Source organism: Neomonachus schauinslandi, chromosome 9, assembly GCF_002201575.2.
Source record: "Neomonachus schauinslandi chromosome 9, ASM220157v2, whole genome shotgun sequence".
Lineage (NCBI taxonomy): Eukaryota > Metazoa > Chordata > Mammalia > Carnivora > Phocidae > Neomonachus > Neomonachus schauinslandi.
The window spans coordinates 89,290,137-89,310,374 of NC_058411.1; the positions used below are offsets into that span (position 1 = coordinate 89,290,137).

The window sequence follows — 20,238 nt, forward strand, 5'->3', positions numbered from 1 at the left end:
CATGCCATTAATATTATACATTTAGAATATTGCAAAAACAGTACTATTTTAAACAATTTTGCAGCGAGTATCTTTGCCACTTTATTTTTTCTAAGGAAAAAAACCCAAGAGGAGGAATTACAGGCTGGACTTTTTAGTAATCAATTGAATTGCCATCTTTTTGGTCATAGTTCTTAAAAGTTATATTTATAACAATAACACTGGCTACCTATAAACAAGGTTTTTCCCTAGTAGTCTTTTCCTGCCAATATTTTATCATGAGAATTTCAAACATACAGAAAAATTGAAATAGTCCAGTGAACATGTGTATATCCACTATCAGCTTCGTGTTTGTGTGTGTAGTCTCTGAAACAATTGAAAGTAAAATGCAGATACTGTGATACATCACTCTTAGACGCAGCTATGTATATTTTTTAAGAACAAGGACATTTTCTTATGTTTTCAGATCATTATTACATCAAGAAGATTAAAAATTCCCTAATATCCTCTAATATGAAGCTCATATTTAAAATTCCCCTATAAGGCATAGGATTTTAGAATTGGAAGAGCCTTTAATGATATTATTTTAGGGTCTAAGGCTTTCCAAGCATGGCAGTTCATTAGATTATAAACTTCCCAAATCCCACACCAGAGATTCTGACTTAATAGGTCTGGGGTAGAGCTCAGGAATCTATACTTGCAAACCTTAAAACAAACCAAAATCTCCCTATAACTGGGGTGACTATACATCCCAATTTGCCTGGCACAGCCCTGATTTTAGTACTGTTGTCCCAGAATAATAATTATCAGCATTAATTACTCTCAGAAGTTTGGACAATAAATCACATGGTTACTCTACCTGAAATCCATAATTCTTCAAAAGATAAAATAGAATTCCAAGGTGGTTAAGAGGTTTATTTGCTCAGAGTAACCAGAACTACATAGTTTTGCATTCTAATCAGTATAGCAATTTTGCAATTATCTATTAACCATGTGGATAGTGATCACATGAATAAATCTGCATGTTGATTTACACTGAATTTATTGATATAATTTTCTGCTTTTTAGTGTAATTCTTTACTCCTACAAAGGGGAAAGAATTCAAGTAAGTTAGTGACTAGGAGCCCTAGAAAAACTGCAGCTGAATGTTGAGCATAATATTCTTTTTTTTTTTTTAAGATTTTATTTATTTTTATTTATTTATTTGACACAGAGAGAGAGACAGCTAGAGAGGGAACACAAGCAGGGGGAGTGGGAGAGGGAGAAGCAGGCTCCCGGCTGAGCAGGGAGCCTGATGCGGGGCTCGATCCCAGGACCCTGGGATCATGACCTGAGCCGAAGGCAGATGCTTAACGACTGAGCCACCCAGGCGCCCGAGCATAATATTCTTAATCATTTCCAAATTAATCAACCCAGTCTGGAAATTTGCTAAGACAGGCAAAGAGATCTTCACAGTGTTTAGCACACTGCTTGGGTACACAAGTGCTAATACATGTTTGTTGAATGAATAAACATGTTAATTTTTCTGTGCAAGGAATGCACTTATAACTATCACTATGCATCAAAATCTTTTCTGTCCTTAAAAATCCATTTAAATGTCACCTTACTCACAGGACCTATCCTGAATACTTTGTGCAATTATGATACTCTCTTTTTCTTGACATCAATTTTATTCAATGGTAAAAATAATTTTTTAAAATTCTAACAGGGAGCATTGATGTGATGTGGTACCCTTGTAGAAAGTGGATCGTATATTTTAAAAAAATATGTAGAAAACTTTATGGAGGTATAATTTATAAGCTTTATTGAGGTATATTAAGCTGCACATACTTAAAGTGTACAATTTGATGAATTTTGATATATGTATACGCCTGTGAAACCATTACCACAACCAAGGTAACATATTTATCACTGCAGAAGCTTCCTCATTACCTCTTGGTAATCCTTCTTTTTCAGCCCCCTTCACTTTTCCCAGGTAACCACCAATCTATTTTTTGTCATATAGATTATTTTTTGCTTTCTGGAATTTTATATAAATGAATCATACAGTATGTACTCTCTTTTGCCTGGCTTCTTTCACTCAGTATAACTACTTTGAGATTCATCAATATTGTTTCAATTGGTTTCAATTGATTGTTTCTTTTTATTGCTGAGTGTTCCCATTGTATGGATATCTCACAAGATATCTATTCACCTGCTGATGGATATTTGAGTTTTTTCAATATTTGTCTAATACAAACAGAGCAGCTAGGAACATATGTGTACAATTTTTTGTGTGGACATACGTTTCATTTCTCTTGAGTAATGTGGTGGACAGAGGTGGTTTCCTTATTAACCATGCTCTTGGACAATCCTTTCCCCCTTGAATGTGGGTGGGATCTGTGACTTGCTTCTTTTTTTGTTTGTTTCAGCTTTAGTGAGATGTAATTAACAAATAGATGTGACTTGCTTCCAACCAATAAGATACAGCAAAGGTGATATATGTGATTATGTGAACATAATTACCTTGCACACAATTATATTACATTTAAATTACATTTTACTGGGAGAGACACTATCTCCCTTGCTGCTTTGAGAAAGCAAGTGGCCATGTTATGAAGGATCATGTGGCAATGAGCTGAGGGTCACATCTGGCCAATAGCCAGCAAGAAACTGGCCTTCACTCTGACAACCCACGAAGAACTGAATACTGCTAACAGTCAGGTGATCTTAGGAATGAATCCTTCCCCAGTTGAACCTCAGATAAGACTTTGTGAGACCCTAAAACAGAGGATCCAGCTAAGCCATACCCTGACTCCTGAACCATAGAAACTGAGGTAATCAATGTGTATTGTTTTATACTGTTGTTTGTGGTAATATTGTTATGAAGTAATAGATTTGAATATGGATAAATACCCAGCAATAGAATGGTTGGTAGGTGTATGCTTAACTTTTAAAGAAACTCTCAAATTGTTTCTTTAAGTGGTTTTGCCATTTTGCATATCTATCAGTAGTGTGTAAGAGTTCTAGTTGCTCAACTCACAGTGTCAACACACAGTGTGGTCAGTTGTTTCAATTGTAACTACTCTAGCAGTATAGTGGTATATCATTGTGTTTTCAATTTGCATTTCCTTAATGACTAATTTTGAACATCTTTTCATGTGCCTGTTTGTCATCCATGTATCTTTTTTGGTGAAGTATCTTTTCAATTCTTGTGCCCATTTTTAAATTGGTTATTTGTCTTATTACCATTGAGTTGTAAGAGTGCTTTTTGTGCTATTTATGTTGTATTTAAGGAATATTTGCCAAAACCAAGGACACTAAGATTTTTTTATGTTTTCATCTAGAAGTTTTATATAGTTTTAACTCTTACATTTAAGAGTTTAATTTAAAGTTTAATTTTTATATATAGCATGAGGTAAATGTGGACGTTTATTCTTTTCTGCAAATGGATATCAAATTGTCCTAGCTTTGTCTGTTGAAAAGATGAATGTTCTGTGTTGAGTTGTCTTGGCACCTTTGTCAAAAATAATTGACATATAATTCCCAACATAATTTGACCCTTTAAAAGTATATATATATATTTTTTAATGTCTTATTTTATTTTTTTTTTAGATTTTATTTATTTATTCATTAGAGACAGAGAGAGAGAGAGGCAGAGGGAGAAGCAGGCTCCCAAGGAGCAGGGAGCCTGATGCGGGACTCGATCCCAGGACCCTGAGATCATGACCTGAGCCGAAGGCAGACGCTTAACCATCTGAGCCACCCAGGCGCCCTAAAAGTATATTTTTGATAGCTTTGTTACTCTGTATTGTGATTATTTTATTCTTTATTAAGCTGAAATCTCCTTGAAGACACAACTATCTTACTTACCCCTGAATCCCCTGAAACTAAGCGTGCTTTGCCTATAGAAAATGCTCAATAAAAATGTGATGTGTTTAAGTAAACTCTAGAATTCATGATCCCTTACTTCTCTGGATTGAGACATACGGTTACCCCAATTAGGTTTATGATTTGACATCCCTTCAGATTGATCATCTTAAATTTTTTTTAACTACATTTATTTAGAGAGGCTGAACACCATATGATAGAAAGCAAGAAAGGAGGACTCCTTTTATTAGTTAAAATCTGGACAGGAAACTCATGGTGTATTCAGGGGGTTAATTAAAAATTTAATGAAGGGACTGGCGTGCCTGGCTGGCTCAGTTGGTAGAGCATGAGACTTTTAATTCTCAGGGTTGTGAGTTCAAGCCTCACATTAGGCATAGTGTTTACTTAAAATACATCAACTGGATTTAGTAAAAGTTAAGATGGACTTCCCAACAGCAGCCGTGGTTGTAGAGAAACAAGAAATGCAGCTACTGCCACAACTGTAATGAAGGTGTGGTGTGGGGATGGGGTGGGGGGGATGGTGATAAATACCTCAACTTTGGCTGTAGCCTAAATTATATACTTTACTCAGGGAAGGAATTTTCTCTCCTTCAAAGGCAAATTGATGACTATCTGTTGTTGGAGCATATCCCTTGATCTTACCAACCAACCTAAGTGGCCTATCAAAATGTTATTTCCACCAACATTTAATACCCGCTCCTTCTTGAGAGGAGTTCTGATAAATACAACTTGCATGATCTCATTACATTCCCACCTTATAGACTAATGGCCTCATCTAGTTAATGCTCCTTTTAATCTGCCTCAGTCTCTTCAGATTAAATAAAATGTTGTATGTAAATGCATGGTGCTTACAAAATACTTAATAAACGTATCATCTTTAACTCAATCAGCTACTCATATTAACCTTCAGAATGGTCTATACTGCAGTTACATCTTTTATCTCTAAAATTGCCATAGGAGGAATGTGCAAAAAAAAAAAAAAAAGAATGATTAGGTATGCTGGGAGTTTTCATTCCTTACACTGACATTGACCTTGTAAAAATGTCTCCTGTAAAAACGCAATTACGTACTTTTAGCAATATTATTGTTGTTTGCCATTTTGGTATCTTTAATGCTCATTTGTTTTTATTCCCACCCAAAATGGTGACCATACATCCCTAGGTTTATGAAATGAACCACCTACTTTTCAGAATGATGTATGGTGTGGAGGCAAAGCAGGGAACAGACACAATTATATTGTAATTCCAAATTTGTCTTTGTTTGTTTCCTTTACTGAAATCTGTAAATTCTTTATGTTTTGCATTAATCCTCCCATGATTCCCCTGTGAACTAAAGGAGCACTGAGTGCTCAATTGACAATTCAAGTTTTACTACCAGTTAACGGTGTGACCTTAGGAAGTCACTTCACCTTTCATTTGTTCATTCAGTTCATCTTACCTATTAAGAATCTGCCAGATGCTGCCTAGATACACAGTTCCTACCCTCAACTTGCTTACTTTGTAGTGGTAGTGATGGTGGAGATGGTGAGACAGACAATATGAAAGAAAAGAAATGTGCAGAACTCAGCAGAACTATGAAGGAAAGACAACAAGTATACTAGAATGATGTGCTTTTTTCGTAATCCCAAATGGGATTTCTCTAGGTAGCTGTAAAATGAAGGGATTGAACTGGATGCGAAGAGTTCTTGCAGCTTGAAAGACATGTATTTTCTTTTCACTATTAATTGTGTTCTGGGAAGGCCCAGTGATGCCTCCATTCTGGAAATAAGCAAACATGTTTAAATCAAATGCTGCATCAATTTTATACTGCCTTAAAGCAATAACTAAACAATTTAGTGTTATTTGAGGGTGTAGCTGCTGGTCACGAAAGAAAACAAGAAACACCCTAACTAAAAAAAAAAAAAAAAAAAGGAAAGGAAAAAAAAGCAACCTGAGGCGCCAGGTTATAATTGTTCCCAGATTTATGCCCCAGGGCGCAGAAAATAAACTTCCTCAGGTGCTTCGCTCGCGCTCAGCGCAGGGGCCCCAGCGAGTCCCAGGTCCCAGTGCTCGGCGCTCAGAGCAGTACGGTGGCTGTACCTGACAGCTGCTGGGAGGGCACCAGGCCCTGGAACCCAGGGAGGAGGGGCCGTAGGCGGGGCCGACTGGAAGCAGCCACCTCAGCAAATCGGCAGGATATCCGCAGGGTGAGGGCCGCTGCCGCCCGGAAGAAAAGGCTCCTGCGGCAGATGTCTCGTGATTACCTTGGGAGCTCTGTTTCGCCGGTTGAAACTGCGGAGGAAAGAAGGATCTAGCGAAATATGGCTACGGAGGGCCCTGCCATGCGTCGAGTCCAAGTGGCAGAACATCCCAGGTGGGGGAGAGGAGATGCCGCGCTTTGGGATCGCCTGGGTAGGCTAGGTGCAGATAGTGTCCTGGATTTCTGGCTCTTCGCTGGGTGCTTCTTTTGCTCCCGGGAGTGGACAGAATCCTTGGGATTTTATAAGGCCGAATGACTGGGCTTGCGAGAAAGACCACGCCACAAACACTTTACACCTTGATTCTTACCAAGGGTTGAGTGTTTTTCTTCATCCGTGAAGATCCTTCTTTTCCCTTTGGTGCTGAAGGTGGTACACTGTTTCTGCTGGGCTTTAGCAGAAGTGCCCAAATTAACTTTGAACTCCTTTTTTCTTCGCCTTGCCTGCCAGCTGATAGTGCTTTTTAAAGTCCCCTTTCTAAAATACTCACTGAAAACAAGCACGCCAAAACCCAAACAAAACCCCCTTGGTCTCTGCATCCCTTTAAACAAACCATAAAATCTATGCATTGTCACTTAGGGAATTAATCTGCTGCCAGTACCTAGCTATAGAATAACTTTAGGGATACCCAGTGGAGGATCTTTTCATTTGAGGGTATCTTGCAGGTACTTTGTAGAAATACTTAGTTCTGACATAGGGAAATCTCATAGAATGAAGTCTCTAACCTGCTACGTATTAGCGGGGCAGCTTTTCTAAGGTTGATTTCTCTCCCCCTTTGCTGTTTCTTTTTCTTTTTTTAAAGATTTCATTTATTTATTTGACAGACACAGCCAGAGAGGGAACACAAGCAGGGGGAGTGGGAGAGGGAGAAGCAGGCTTCCCGCGGAGCAGGGAGCCCATTGCAGGGCTCGATCCCAGAGCCCTGAGACCATGACCCCGGCCGAAGGCAGAGGCCTAACGACTGAGCCACCCCGGCGGCCCTCCCCGCCCCCCGCCGCTTTGCTGTTTCTAATTTTTACTTTTTCTCTGTTAATTTTTTTCTCTAACGTTAAGTCTTTAAGCTCTCCCCACTTCCTGGTTTTTCATAGTCATGTGACAGTTGATAATATTATAACTTACTAAAACTTGCAAATGCTTTTTTCACCCTTAAGAAATCAAACAATGGGTCTTCAGTTACCTGGAAGAAACATGGTTTTTGGATATGGAGACAAGCAGGGTTTAGACTACTTGTGTATGTCTCTGGTTATCAGTATATTCTCTGGAGGTCCTTGGGAGGTACTGTTGCCCTTACATGAATGAATTAGGACACATTGTGAAAGACATGCTTCAAATAAAATTCATGAGGAATTCGTTATGTGAAAATAATCTGGCCACTTGGAGTTTAGTTTTTTTACATAAAACATATCCATGTATAAATTTCTTGTGTTTCTATTTGTTATGATTTAATCATAATGCTTAATATTTCTATAATTACTGTGTGTGGGGGAAGGGGAATAGTGGTAACAGGTACTAAAAGTGAAGAATTGTTTACTAGGTTTCCTTAGAGTTGTTTCTCGCCTTTTATGAATTTCCCAATATTCATTAATGCAACAGATATTTTTTTTTTTTTAAGATTTTATTTATTTATTTGAGAGAGAATGAGAGAGAGAGAGAGCACGTGAGAGGGGGGAGGGTCAGAGGGAGAAGCAGGCTCCCTGCCGAGCAGGAAGCCCGATGCGGGACTCGATCCAGGGACTCCAGGATCATGACCTGAGCCGAAGGCAGTCGCTTAACCAACTGAGCCACCCAGGTGCCCCAACAGATATTTATTGTTATTTATCATTCTGTGTTAGCCGCAGAAGAGATCATAATAGTGGTCAGATAATTGTGCTCTGCCATTTTCTTCTTCTTTTTTTTTTTTTAAGATTTTATTTATTTATTTGTCAGAGAGAGAGAAAGAGCACAAGCAGGGGGAGTGGCAGGCAGAGGGAGAGGGAGAAGCAGGCTCCCCGCTGAGCAGGGAGCCTGATGTGGGACTCGATCCCAGGACCCTGGGATCATGACCTGAGCCGAAGGCAGGTGCTTAACCGACTAAGCCGCCCAGGCGCCCTGCCATTTTCTTGTTTTTCACTTGTGCATGAAATACAGTAATAAGTTTCAAGCAATGTTTTAGCCACTTACTCATTTTAGCAGGGATGAGTTCAGTTAAATCTAAATAGTATATCTGTAAGCCCACCTAATTGGTCATATGTTGCAATATGCTGAGGGGAAAAATAATGCATAAGGGCCCCACGGCCAGACTGTCTTCTTTGGAATTCCTACTGTTTCTTTAGAATGCCTCTTCGACTTCACAGGGCACATGATCATCTGAGTAAAGGCACTAGTCAATTGCATTAAACATTTCAGCAAACTTAATTTCTTTTTTCTTCTTTTTACATAAATGTCAAATAGAAATAGAAGCTCTATTTTTTTTTTTCCTGCATTTCAATCTCCCTGTACCATTAAGACTACTTCAAATTCCACTGTTCTAGTTTTCTTTGCATTTTTAGGAGAGGTGTATCTTCTCTTTGGAATGAACTTTTAAATTGTTGGATTATTGGTTTTTGGTAACAGCTTTATTGATATATAATTCACATACCATACAGTTCACCTGTTTAAAGTTTACAATTAAGTGGTTTTTTAGTATATTCACAGGATTGTACAGCCATTGCCATAGTCAAAGTCAGAACATTTTCATCATCCCCCAAAGAACTCTGTATCCTTTAAACTATCACCACCACTCCCACCCCACCCTCCCCTACCCCGCTCTAAGCAACCACTAATGTACTTTCTGTCTCTATAGATTTCCTTATTCTGGACATTTCAAATAAGTGGTATCATATAATATGTGGTTTTTTGTGACTGGCTTCTTTCACTTAATGTAATGTTTTCAAGGTTCATCTATGTTGTAACAAGTTAGCAGTATGTCATTCCTTTTTATGCTTGAATAGTATTCCATTGTATGATATGCTGCATTTTGTTTATCTGTTCACTGGTTGATGGACATTTGGGTTGTTTCCACCTTTTGGCTCTATGAATAATGATGCTGCATGAATTGCATGCTTAATATGAAAGATTTGGATTACTTAAAAATATATCATTAAAGCTTGAGAATTCCACAGTTCCTTTCCTCACTATAGTCTCTGATTGCTATCTTATGCTGCCAATTCTTACTCCCTTCTTAGAAGTTATCTATTTGGTTCACATTCTTGTTATACTATTTTATCTTTATAGTATCATTGTATCTTTATATCTTTATATGCCATTTGACATAGGATTATTTTGCGGTGAAGGCAATCAAGAACAGCAGACACAGGAGGAGCTCTCTACCCTCCATCTGTCTGCCTAAAAGCCGGGCATACATTTTTCCCTTCCCTTTGTGAAGGTGTCTCTCCACCCTTTATTTTGATGGAAGGATCAAAGTATATCATTATTACCATTTTTATAAAAATGGTATTATAGTCATGAAAGTGAAATCATATTTATTTTTCTGTTAATTACTTTTTTTCGCTTAACAGTATTTCTCAGAGATCCTGGCATATCAGTCCATACAGATTTATATCATTGTTTTTTAGGGCTGAGAGTATTTCATAGTATGAATACTGTTATTTATTTAACCACTCAACTACACCGTACATTTAAGTTTCTAAATTTTTCACTCTCATAAACAGTGCTTCAATAAACATCTTTGTACATGTATCTTTGAGCATTTTTTATGATATTTCTTTAAGCTCATTGATGGAAGTGGAATCAGGGTCAAAATTAATAAATATTTAAAATTTTGATAGTTCCTGCCAAATGGCTCTGCAAAAAAAAAGATGTATTAGATTGTCTATTTCTTGTTAGTTTTTAGGAACTCTTTATGTATGTATGTATTTTTTGTATGAATGGACGTAGTTTTGGATATAAACCATTTGTTGTTTTGTATATATTATATATTGTTCCCAGCATAACACTTTCCCTTTAACTTGATGTCTTTTGTTGTGTAGACATTTTGTACTTTATTCATTATAGCACAGTGTTGAATGATATCATCCTTGTCCTTATTCTGATTTTAGTGGGGAAGCTACTAGTATTTTCTCATCATTTAAGATGTTTACTATTTTATGATAAATAGCCTTTATTAAATTTAGGACATTTCTTTCTTTTCTAGCATGTCCATGGCTTTTTTTATTATTTTAAATTTTATTTAAAAAATTAGTCATGGTTATTGAATCTTTTTTTTTTTGCATATTTTGAGAGGATCATGGAATTATAGTTTTCCCCTTTTATTCTGTTGGAATAGTGCATTTAATGAAGAGATTTCCTGGTACTATCTTTATATTCCTGGAATAAACTCTGTTTGATCACAAATATTAAATAATGTGTGTTGGATTAAAATTACCAATATTTTATTTAGTTTTTCTCTTTTCACAAGTGATAATAGCCTATATTTTGCTTTTGGGGGCTATTGTTGTTTTAGCATCTGGGTTATTCTGGCCTCCTAAAATAAGATGGAAAGTGATATAGGAAAGATGTTAGGGTTCAAAGCCGATGGCCAAGAAAGAATTCTTGAGACATCTTTGGTGCAAAAAGGTGGTTTTATTAAAGCACAGGGGCAGGACCCATGGCCAGAAAGAGCTGCATTGGGGTTGTGAGGGGTGGCGATTATATACCTTCAAGTTGGGAGGCAGGTAGGGATAGTGTAAGTTTCTAAGGAATTTTGGAAGCAAGGTTTCCAGGATCTTGAGGGGGCTAGTTATTGTTAGGAAAAGGTCATTTATTACTGTCCAATAAAACCTTAGTCATGAGACCCTTCAGATGTATATCAGTGGGTCATAAGCTTGGGGGATGATTGCTAACAAATATCTTGGGGGATTTAGAGATAAAGGAAATTTCCAAAGGAATTTTTATATATTAAAGTGGCTTATAGGATCCTGGGGGGTCAGGCTAGGATTGCCTTTTGCCCTTAGCAAAGTGTCAACATCGAGGCAGCTGAGTCCCTAGAGGAATGTCACTCTGCCTGTTTCAAGGACTTGTCAATGGGCTGTAAGGAGTAAGGAAATTTAATTTTTCTTTTGCCTCTGTTTCCCACATCAGAAAGGCTTTCTACAGCTTGTACTGTTAGAACATTTATAAAAGCAAAGGATCATCTTTCTTTAAGGTCTGTCAGAACTAACTCATAACATTTTCTGAGCCTTGTTAAGGAGATTATATCTACCTTTTCTGTTTCTCTTCTGTCGATTTTTAGAATTTTATATTTTCTTAGAAAAATCACTTCTTTGTCTATATTAAAAATTTAAAAAATCTTTATGAATCTAGTCATCTCTTATTTCTCATATTGATTTTACGTGACACTCAAAATTTTTTCTGTTATTGTTTTTATGAAAGAACCAGTTTGTAATTTTTTTTGACCATGTCTGCTATTTTCCCCCAGTTCAGTAAATTCTACTTTTATCTTTTAATTTATTTCTTCTAATTTCTCTTTTTCTAGCTTCTTGTGCTATATGCATACTTCATTTATTTTCATTATTTTTGTTTTTTTTAATATTCATTGAAGGTTAGAAAATGTGTTCTGAGTGTCACTATGGTTGTATCTTATAAGTTTTGATATATAAATCCCTCATTTTCGTTATATTCTAAATAATTGTAATCTTGGCCTTAATATCTACTTTCCCTCAGCTTTATCTTGCTCACTAATTTGTTCTTCAATTCTTCTACTATTCAGGCCATCTACTATTTTTATTGTCACCGTCATGATTTTATTTTCCAAGATCTCTAATATAATTATTGTTTCACTTTTACATTTGAATTTCTGATTAGGAGAAATTTATTTTGATGGAAGGATCAAAGTAGGATTAAAATTTCCCCCCTCCCTCAATGAAAATTATCTATACTTTGAAATGCTATTTTTAACATTTATTAAATTTTCAAAATAACAGTTATAATAATGACTAATAATTATTGCATGCTTATAAAACCCTCAAAACAAATCTTTCCAGTGAGTTCCGTTATTATCCTCAATTTGTAGTTGAGGAAAGTGAGGCATAGAACTCACATAAATTACTGTTATAAGGGAGAAAAGACTTTTTCCCTATCCTCTTAGGTATAGTAGCTTGGACCCTCAAGGTTAAACTGGCGAAAGATGGATTAACAGAAGAAAAAGTTTATTTCACATGCACAAGGGGGCTTCACAGAAAAGCAGTAAAACCCTAAGAAGTGGTTTGGTCTGGGAACTTAATGCCATTTTAATGAAGGATGATAGATTGTGAGAAATGACTAGACAAAGGAAAGTGGTTTGGGCTTCTAGGGGTGGTGAGTAGTGGGAACATGACTATACGGGGGAAACTAATGGAAGGTAAGGGTTATTTCAGTAAGTTTTGTTTATGCAGACTCCAGTCAGTGAGGTCTCTAGTGATGAGTCATCTCTTGGTGTGGGAGAGGGGTGGAGAGACACCTTCACAAAGGGAAGGGAAAAATGTATGCCCGGCTTTTAGGCAGACAGTCGGAGGGTAGAGAGCTCCTCCTGTGTCTGCTGTTTCTTGATTGCCTTCACCGCAAAATAATCCTATGTCAAATGGCATATTTTGGAATGACATTATTCTGATCCCCTTCACCATGAAAATACGTATTAACCAATTATTCTTAAATTAGTAGTAAAAATTAATATTTTCTGTAATGCCATGACTAGGTATCCTGATACTGAAGAGAAAACAAAAGCACAGACAGGATAGGAGATTTGCCTAAGGTCACAATGGCAAACTAAAGATACATGTCTTGTCTCCTGAAATGTTAATTCCTTCATCTCTGCAGTTAGCCATATATATGGTCACCCTAGTGTTCTCTGAGAATCAATCCTTAGACTAAAATCCACTTCATTTACTGCAGTCATAATTTTTTTTTCAAGTTATGTTACTAAAACTGCTATTAAAAAAATATATCTATATCTATATCTATATATCTTAAGTCAAAAGCATTCGGAGTACCAGATTCAGCAATTTGTGTGGTGATGTTTTGGCCAGTTCTGCCTTTAACAGTATAATCTTTGTATGAGCTATTTTTTTTAATTCTTTTTATTGTGGTAAATATAGCATAAAAATTGTTATTTTAACCATTTTAAGTGTAAAATTCATTCACATTGTTGTACAATCACCACTGCTACGTATTTCTGACATTTTTCATCATCCCAAATAAGCGCTATACCTATTAAGTAATAACTCCCTATTTTCTCCACCCCTCAGCCCCTGGTAGCCTCTAATCTACTTTTTGTCTTTATGAATCTGCCTATTTTAGGTATTTTATGTAAGTGAAATCATACAATATTTGTCCTTTTGTGTCTGGTTTATTTCACTTAGCATAATGTTTTTAAGGTTCATCCATGTAGAAGCATGTATCAGACCTTGATTCTTTTCTATGGATCAATAAAATATTCATACATACACACACACACACACACACTACATTTTGTTTATTCATTCATCTGTTGCTGCATGCTTGGCTTGTTTCCACCTTTTGACTATTGTGAGTAATGCTGCTATGAACATTCTTGAGTATCTGTTTGAGTCCTTGATTTCAATTCTTTGGGGCATATACATAGAAGTGGAAATGTTGGGTCATGTAAATTCAATGTTTAACCTTTTGAGGAAACACCAAACTATTTTCTTTTTTGTTCTTTTTAATGCTATTGTAAATGGAATTGTTTCCTTAATTTCACTAGATCTTTTGTTTTGTATCCTGCTATTTTTTAAATTAACATATAATGTATTATTTGTTTCAGGGGTACAGGTCTGTGAATAGGAGCTATTATTTTCATATTGAAATGCTCATTGTACTCTTGGGGGTACATTAAATGACTACATTTTAAGAGATGGAGTCTTGCTGGTGACACCCAGAGCTGTGAAGTATAGCTACTCCCCCAATTGCAGCCATACTGCTTCATTATTAGAGGATTAGGTATGAAGTTCAGAAAAACACTGTACACTTCAGTTCTTTCTATTCCTAGAGAGAAATACCTTTCTTGTTTCCTTTTATAGCCTCCATGCATTTGAATTTCAAAGGGAGGAATGTTGAATTGTAAGCCTCCGGTGCTGAGCACTTACAAAAAAGTATGGACAGACTGCCTTCCTGAGGTAGTCTGGGAAAGTGGCACATTTGAGAACCCCCAAATCATTTCATTAACACACATTTTAGGAGGCTCATTCTAACTCTGCTGTTAGCACTTCACCTTATTTGTGTTTGCAGTGCTTATAAAAGCAAATTAATAAGGATTCAAATTCAGCAGACCTTGAATTGTGTCTTCATATGATTTTCACAAGCAGAAACAATATGAGCCTCTATTGAGGCTAGTGGAGTTATGGAAGCCAGAAAACTAGGAGTTATATGCTTCTCCTTCTTTCTCAATTTTTCTCACTTCTAATTGGTCACTAATTCCTATGGATTTGACTTTTTAAATATTACCTTAATTTAATTTTCACCCTTTTCTATCCGCATCACTAATCTACCCTTAGCCTTTCTCTCTAGGTTGGCTACAAATGGCCACCTATTGGATTTCTTTGTTTTTGCTTTGTCTTCCTACAACCCATCTTTCATACACTTCTCAGTGAGCTTTTTCAAGTGTGAAATTGACTAATATCACTCCATCCATAAATGTGTGTTCACATCCATTGCCTATGGGTTAAAAGCCAGGTTCCTCAACATGGCACACCAGGCCCTTTAAGACCTGGGGCTTGATTACCACCAGCCTCCTCCTCTGATGTATTTAAACCCTACTTATAATTTTCTGAATGCAGCATGCTGGGCCTTTTCATTCCATTTGCCTGGAATGCATCACTCCATCCCACTTGTCTGACATCATCCTTTAAAATTCATTTTAACTATCGTCTCTTGGGGGAGCCTTCTCTAACTTACCTTCCCCCTTCTGGATTTATCTTACCACCCACATTTTCCTACAGTAAGGATGAAATATCTTTTCTCTGTGCTCCCAAAGGACTGTATTTGTCTGGCTTATCACTCTATTGTCTCTCTGTATTGTACTTTTTAGCTTAACTATCTTTTTTTCTGCCAAATTTTTCCTAGAGGCCAAGGGCTATTATTAATTTACTTTCTAAGTAGAGTACTTAGTAAAGCACCAATAAATGCTTCTTTAAAAACAAACAAACAAACAAACAAGCACACTCTTTTTTTTTTTTTTTTTTTAAGTAGGCTCCATGCTGGGCATGGAGACCGACAAGGGGCTTGAACTCAATGACCCTGAGATCAAGACCTGAGCTGAGATCAAGAGTCATACGCTTAACCAACTGAGCCACCCAGGCACCCCTTAAAATTTTTTGGTTATTTTGAAATAACTTCACACTTACATAAAAGTCAAATATCATAAAAAAAAATTACTGTATACTCTTATCCCAGATTCTTCAACTGGTAACATTTTACCATATTTGCTTTATCACTTTTTCTATCTTTTATATATATATAACTTTACAGATGTGTTCTTTATGATTTAATATATGATCAATATTTGTGAATATTCCATGCGTTCTTAAGTTATATTTCCCATTAACAGAGTATAATGTTAAATATATGTACATAGCCATAATCTACTTTATCAATTTTGTTGAGTCTTTCTTTTCTTCCTTTTGTCCACCTGATCTGTTTTTTACTGAGAAAGGTATCTTATAGTCTCTTATTCTTAGTGTATTCCTATGTATTTCCTCACATTGCCTATAGTTTTTGCCTTATAAAAGTGGTTGTAGTTTCATTTGGGGCATTTCTTAAACTATTACCTTCATTTTGAATTGCAGCCCTCAGCATTAAGAATTTTCCTTGTATGCTCTTTGGCACACATTCTATGATTTCTGATATCAGGATTACTACCTCTGTTTTCTTATTGTTTCCTAAACTCTGCCACCCAGATTATCTTTTTTTGAGAATTGGAATTAATGGACACAGAGACGTAATCAGATAGTATGGGACATTGGAGCTGTTAAATCTTATAGAGTTGAGGCCAGAGTGTCATGAAAACTGAAGGTATGGAGGAACAGAAACCAAGATGCTCACAGAGGCAACTGAAATGTGAACAGCATTGAGCAAAGACAAGTAGAGATGGTGTCTTTGGGGGGAATGACAGAATGAGACATGAAAAGAGAAACAAAGACACTAATATAAACAGTTTCTGATGACTGTCCAATTCTTAGGAGACCATCTTGAAAAACTTCCAAAGATATTCAATGTATCTTTCTATCATTATAATAAATTTCCTTTTTTCCTTGAGCTGTTTTTGGTGTGATTTTCTGTTTCTTATAATGAATTAATCTTTAAGATCAATCAGTTAATTAATGAGTGTCTTGAATATAGTAGGCTTTAAAAGATACTTATTGTCCTGGTGTTATTACTCAGATACACTATGATGTGGGACTATAAAGTGGGGGGGGGGGTATTCATAGAAGTGCCTTGAGATGATTTAACAGTATAAAATTATTAAATCTATTTTAAGAATTTTGGACCTAGAAGGGGTCTATAAGGAATATCTAGTCAAATTCTCTAATTTCACAGAAGAGAGGCTAAGGGAAAATGATTTGCCCCATTGAAATTAGAACTGTGGTCTCCCGATATTCACTCTAGTTTTCATTTGACTACCTGTACTGGGTTGAATAGTGCCTCCCCACCCGCACACCATTCATGTCCACCTGGAACCTCAGAATGTGACCTTATTTGGACCAGCCTCTTTATGTACTTATGTAATCAAGTTAAGATGAGTCATCACTAATGACGGTGGGCTCTAATCTGATAAGATTGGTGTCCTTATAAGAAGGAAAAACAGAGACACAGAGACACATGGGGAGAATTGTATGTGGTGACAGAGGCAAAATTTGGATTGATGCAGTGGTAATCCAAGGAATGCCAAGGACTGATGGCTACCACCCAAAACTAAAAAGAGGCAAGGAGGGATTCTCTCCTCCAGGTCTCAGAGGTGCATGGCCCTACCAACACTCTGATTTTGGACTTCTAGCCTCTAGAACGGTGAGAATTTCTATTATTTTAAGCCACACACTTTATAGTATTTTATTACGATAGGCCTAGGAAACTGAAATACTACCGCATACTATTTCTTTTGGTATAAAGAGATTCTTCTCTGAATATCATTGAGAATTATACAGAAAGTTATATTCTTTATAACTGAAAGAAATAGTTTTTCCTGTTGAGTACATTAGTCTTTTTTACTCTTGTGTGCTTAGCTATACTCTTATGTCACCTAGAAAGTTACTGTATTGTCATATCCTAGGATTTTCAAAGAAATATGTCAGTAAAAAAATTTTGCTTTTCTTTTTAGAGATAATTAATGGTGGTAGGTATATGAAATATGTTTGTGTATGTGTATCTTATGGATTTTTCTGTTATATAGATATTCTTTTTTTTTTTTAAAGATTTTATTTATTTATTTGACAGAGACAGTGAGAGAGGGAACACAAGCAGGGGGAGTGGGAAAGGGAGAAGCAGGCTCTCCGCTGAGCAGGGAGCCCAATGTGGGGCTCATGGGGCTCATGGGACTCATGGGACTCGACCCCAGGACTCTGGGATCATGACCTGAGCCGAAGGCAGACACTTAACAACTGAGCCACCCAGGCGCCCCTGTTATTTGCAGATATTCTGAAGTATTCTACTCTTGCTTTCAGATTGCTGAAGCTAAAGGAGATGTTTAACTCTAAGTTTGGATCCATTCCCAAGTTTTATGTTCGAGCACCAGGAAGAGTCAACATAATAGGTATTGTAAAAGTTCCTTCTCTTAATTTTTTCCTCCTTTGGTAAGATCTAAATTTTTATTAATACACTTTTTTTCTTAACGTTTACCAAGAGAACTGAAAAATAGAGTATTTTACATGTATCTACTATAGCAAGTTAAGCTTTTGCATAAGGAACACTATATTTTCATTTTTCCCAATCCATGTGATTAATGTTAATTTTGTCCATTTATTTAAAAAATTTGTTGAAACCTGGTTGTTAATATTGTTTTCATGAAAGATGAGAAGATTTTTTTTTGTGCTGCAGGTTAAGTTTTTAGATTGTGGTGAATAATCTTGATGGTTTTACATTTACTCATTGGATTAGAAGAATACTGGGAAGCCCTTTTAAAAGTGTGGTGACCTGAAGAATGAGTAGGTTCTATCAAGAGGAAATGGTATGGGGAACTGAGGAAAAACTAGGAGTCAAGGGATAATTAAAAAGAAAACTTTCTATAATGGAAAATGTAAACATACAAAAAAATTGTTGGAATAATATAATGAAGTCCCATCTACCCAACATCTAGCTTCAATTTTTATCAACTCAGGCAACTTATTTTATTTTGAAGCAAATAATGGAGGATTTAAAAAAAAAAAGGGATGTTTAAGCATGGTTAAATGACGGAGGGAGGGGGAATGGAGTAAAGATAGTGGAGAGAGAGATTACAGATAGCTGAGAAGAGAGGAACTGATGGAGCAGATTTCCTGAGAAGACAAGAGAGGCTGGTATCTAGGGCATCGGAAGAGGGCCACTTTGACTCTTTTAAACAGCCGGCAAGGAAAAAAAAATGATGCAGGTTCATGTAGATAAATGTATAACTTTTTACCCATGAACCACTGTTTTATATTAGTGTCTTTTTTGAAGGAAGTTGGTGAGAAAGACAGCTTTGAAAACTGCTCCTCCATCTGTCATTGTCAATCCATAAAACCCTTTATCATTTCATTTTAAAGGACACATCAACATAGAAAGAAAAGTCTTGCTACCTGTAATAGTATGTAGAATAATAATCATTTAAAAACGTAATTGTAATTATGCAGCTGAGCTGTCTTCCATTCATTTTGTGTTTCTTAGTTGCGCAGTGTTGGCCATAGAAATAATCAGGCGTGAAAACCTGTCCTGGGGAAATACAAATGAGCTTGCTTATTGTGCTTATTTCTTTCTTGAATTGTTATTTTGTATTTAAATCTTATGAATAGCAACCTTGAGTTTAAATAGCAACTTGGAGAAAATATTATGGTATAATAGGAAATAAAATTCCTGCTGATGATTCATAGAGGAATTAGAATGCATAGAAGGGAATAGTTTGCTTCCCATATTTGCTTATTACGTATAAAATAGTGCAGATTAAAATTTTTTTTTTCTAGATTCTTTTTCTTTATCCTAGCTATGTCTAGCACACTCAGCATAACTTTATCAATGCCAGTCTAATTTGTTAGGCATTTAGTTAGGCCACAAATATAAATAAAGTCCTCAACTTCGTGGGCACATTGGCTTAATAAGGAAGAGAGTGAGATTCACATAATGTTAATAGAAGGCAGAGTGTGCTAAAGGTTTCAATTGTTCATATTTAAGAAGGTAATATGAAAGAGCGACAGAGAAAGGAGATACTACTTTTTTTGATACTTCATATAACTAGTCACAAAACAAAATATTTGAAGATGATCACTATGAATTAGAAAGTAGAAAAAAACTTGTGAAGATTTAAAGAAATCTAAAAATTAACAGAAACTAATTAATATACTTATTCTAGCAGAAGTTTCTGGCTCAGATGTCTGGGAGAATAAGAGAACTGAATAATTTCCTGCGCAGAGTATTTTTATTTTCTGCTAAAAGCTGGCTCGTGGTCAAGTTCTTCCTGTATGTCAACCTACTTGAGTTTCTCTTATTTCATATGCTAGCAATATTAAAAATTCTTTCTCTTTTTCTCTAGGAGAACATATAGATTATTGTGGATACTCTGTTCTTCCTATGGCTGTAGAACAAGATATGTTAATAGCTGTGGAACCTGTGAAAACACAAACTCTTCAACTAGCCAACACAAATCCCTTGTACCCGTGAGTATTTAGGATTGCTACTGTGTGTAATGGTGTGTATGTGTGTATGTGTATGTGTGTGTGTGTATGACTATTCTTATCCAAATGAACTCTTTAGAAGAAATCAAATTTGTAATAAATCACTGAATTTATTGAAAATCTGTATCTGACTTCCAAAAGAGTCTAAGGCTGCTTTTTAATATTTGTTCCTTTTTGTTCTTGCGCTCATTCATTTAAGAAACATTTCCTGAAGACTTACCATGTGTCTGACATTATTTTAGATACTGGGCTGTACAAAAATGAAAATAACTCTGTCCTTGCCCAGAAGGTATTTATCATCTGTTTAGG

At 36.2% G+C, this 20,238-nt stretch overlaps 1 protein-coding gene and 1 non-coding gene across 3 annotated transcripts in view; both read left to right on the plus strand.

The window, feature by feature from the left end:
• GALK2 (galactokinase 2) overlaps positions 1–20,238 on the plus strand; it is a 118,703-nt gene that overhangs the window by 793 nt on the left and 97,672 nt on the right. Inside the window, exons 1-3 of one of the 2 annotated variants that reach the window (XM_021693811.1) lie at positions 6,040–6,201; positions 17,752–17,840; positions 19,788–19,911. In XM_021693811.1, coding sequence (XP_021549486.1) covers positions 6,149–6,201; positions 17,752–17,840; positions 19,788–19,911 — 266 coding nt within the window. In that variant the 5' untranslated portion in view covers positions 6,040–6,148. Of the gene's footprint in view, positions 1–6,039; positions 6,202–17,751; positions 17,841–19,787; positions 19,912–20,238 lie in introns of those variants that run through there. The other variant, XM_044917858.1, reaches the window with a different exon arrangement.
• Positions 4,150–4,223, plus strand: TRNAK-UUU. Its single transcript has one exon. It is a non-coding gene; the product is annotated as a tRNA-Lys (tRNA).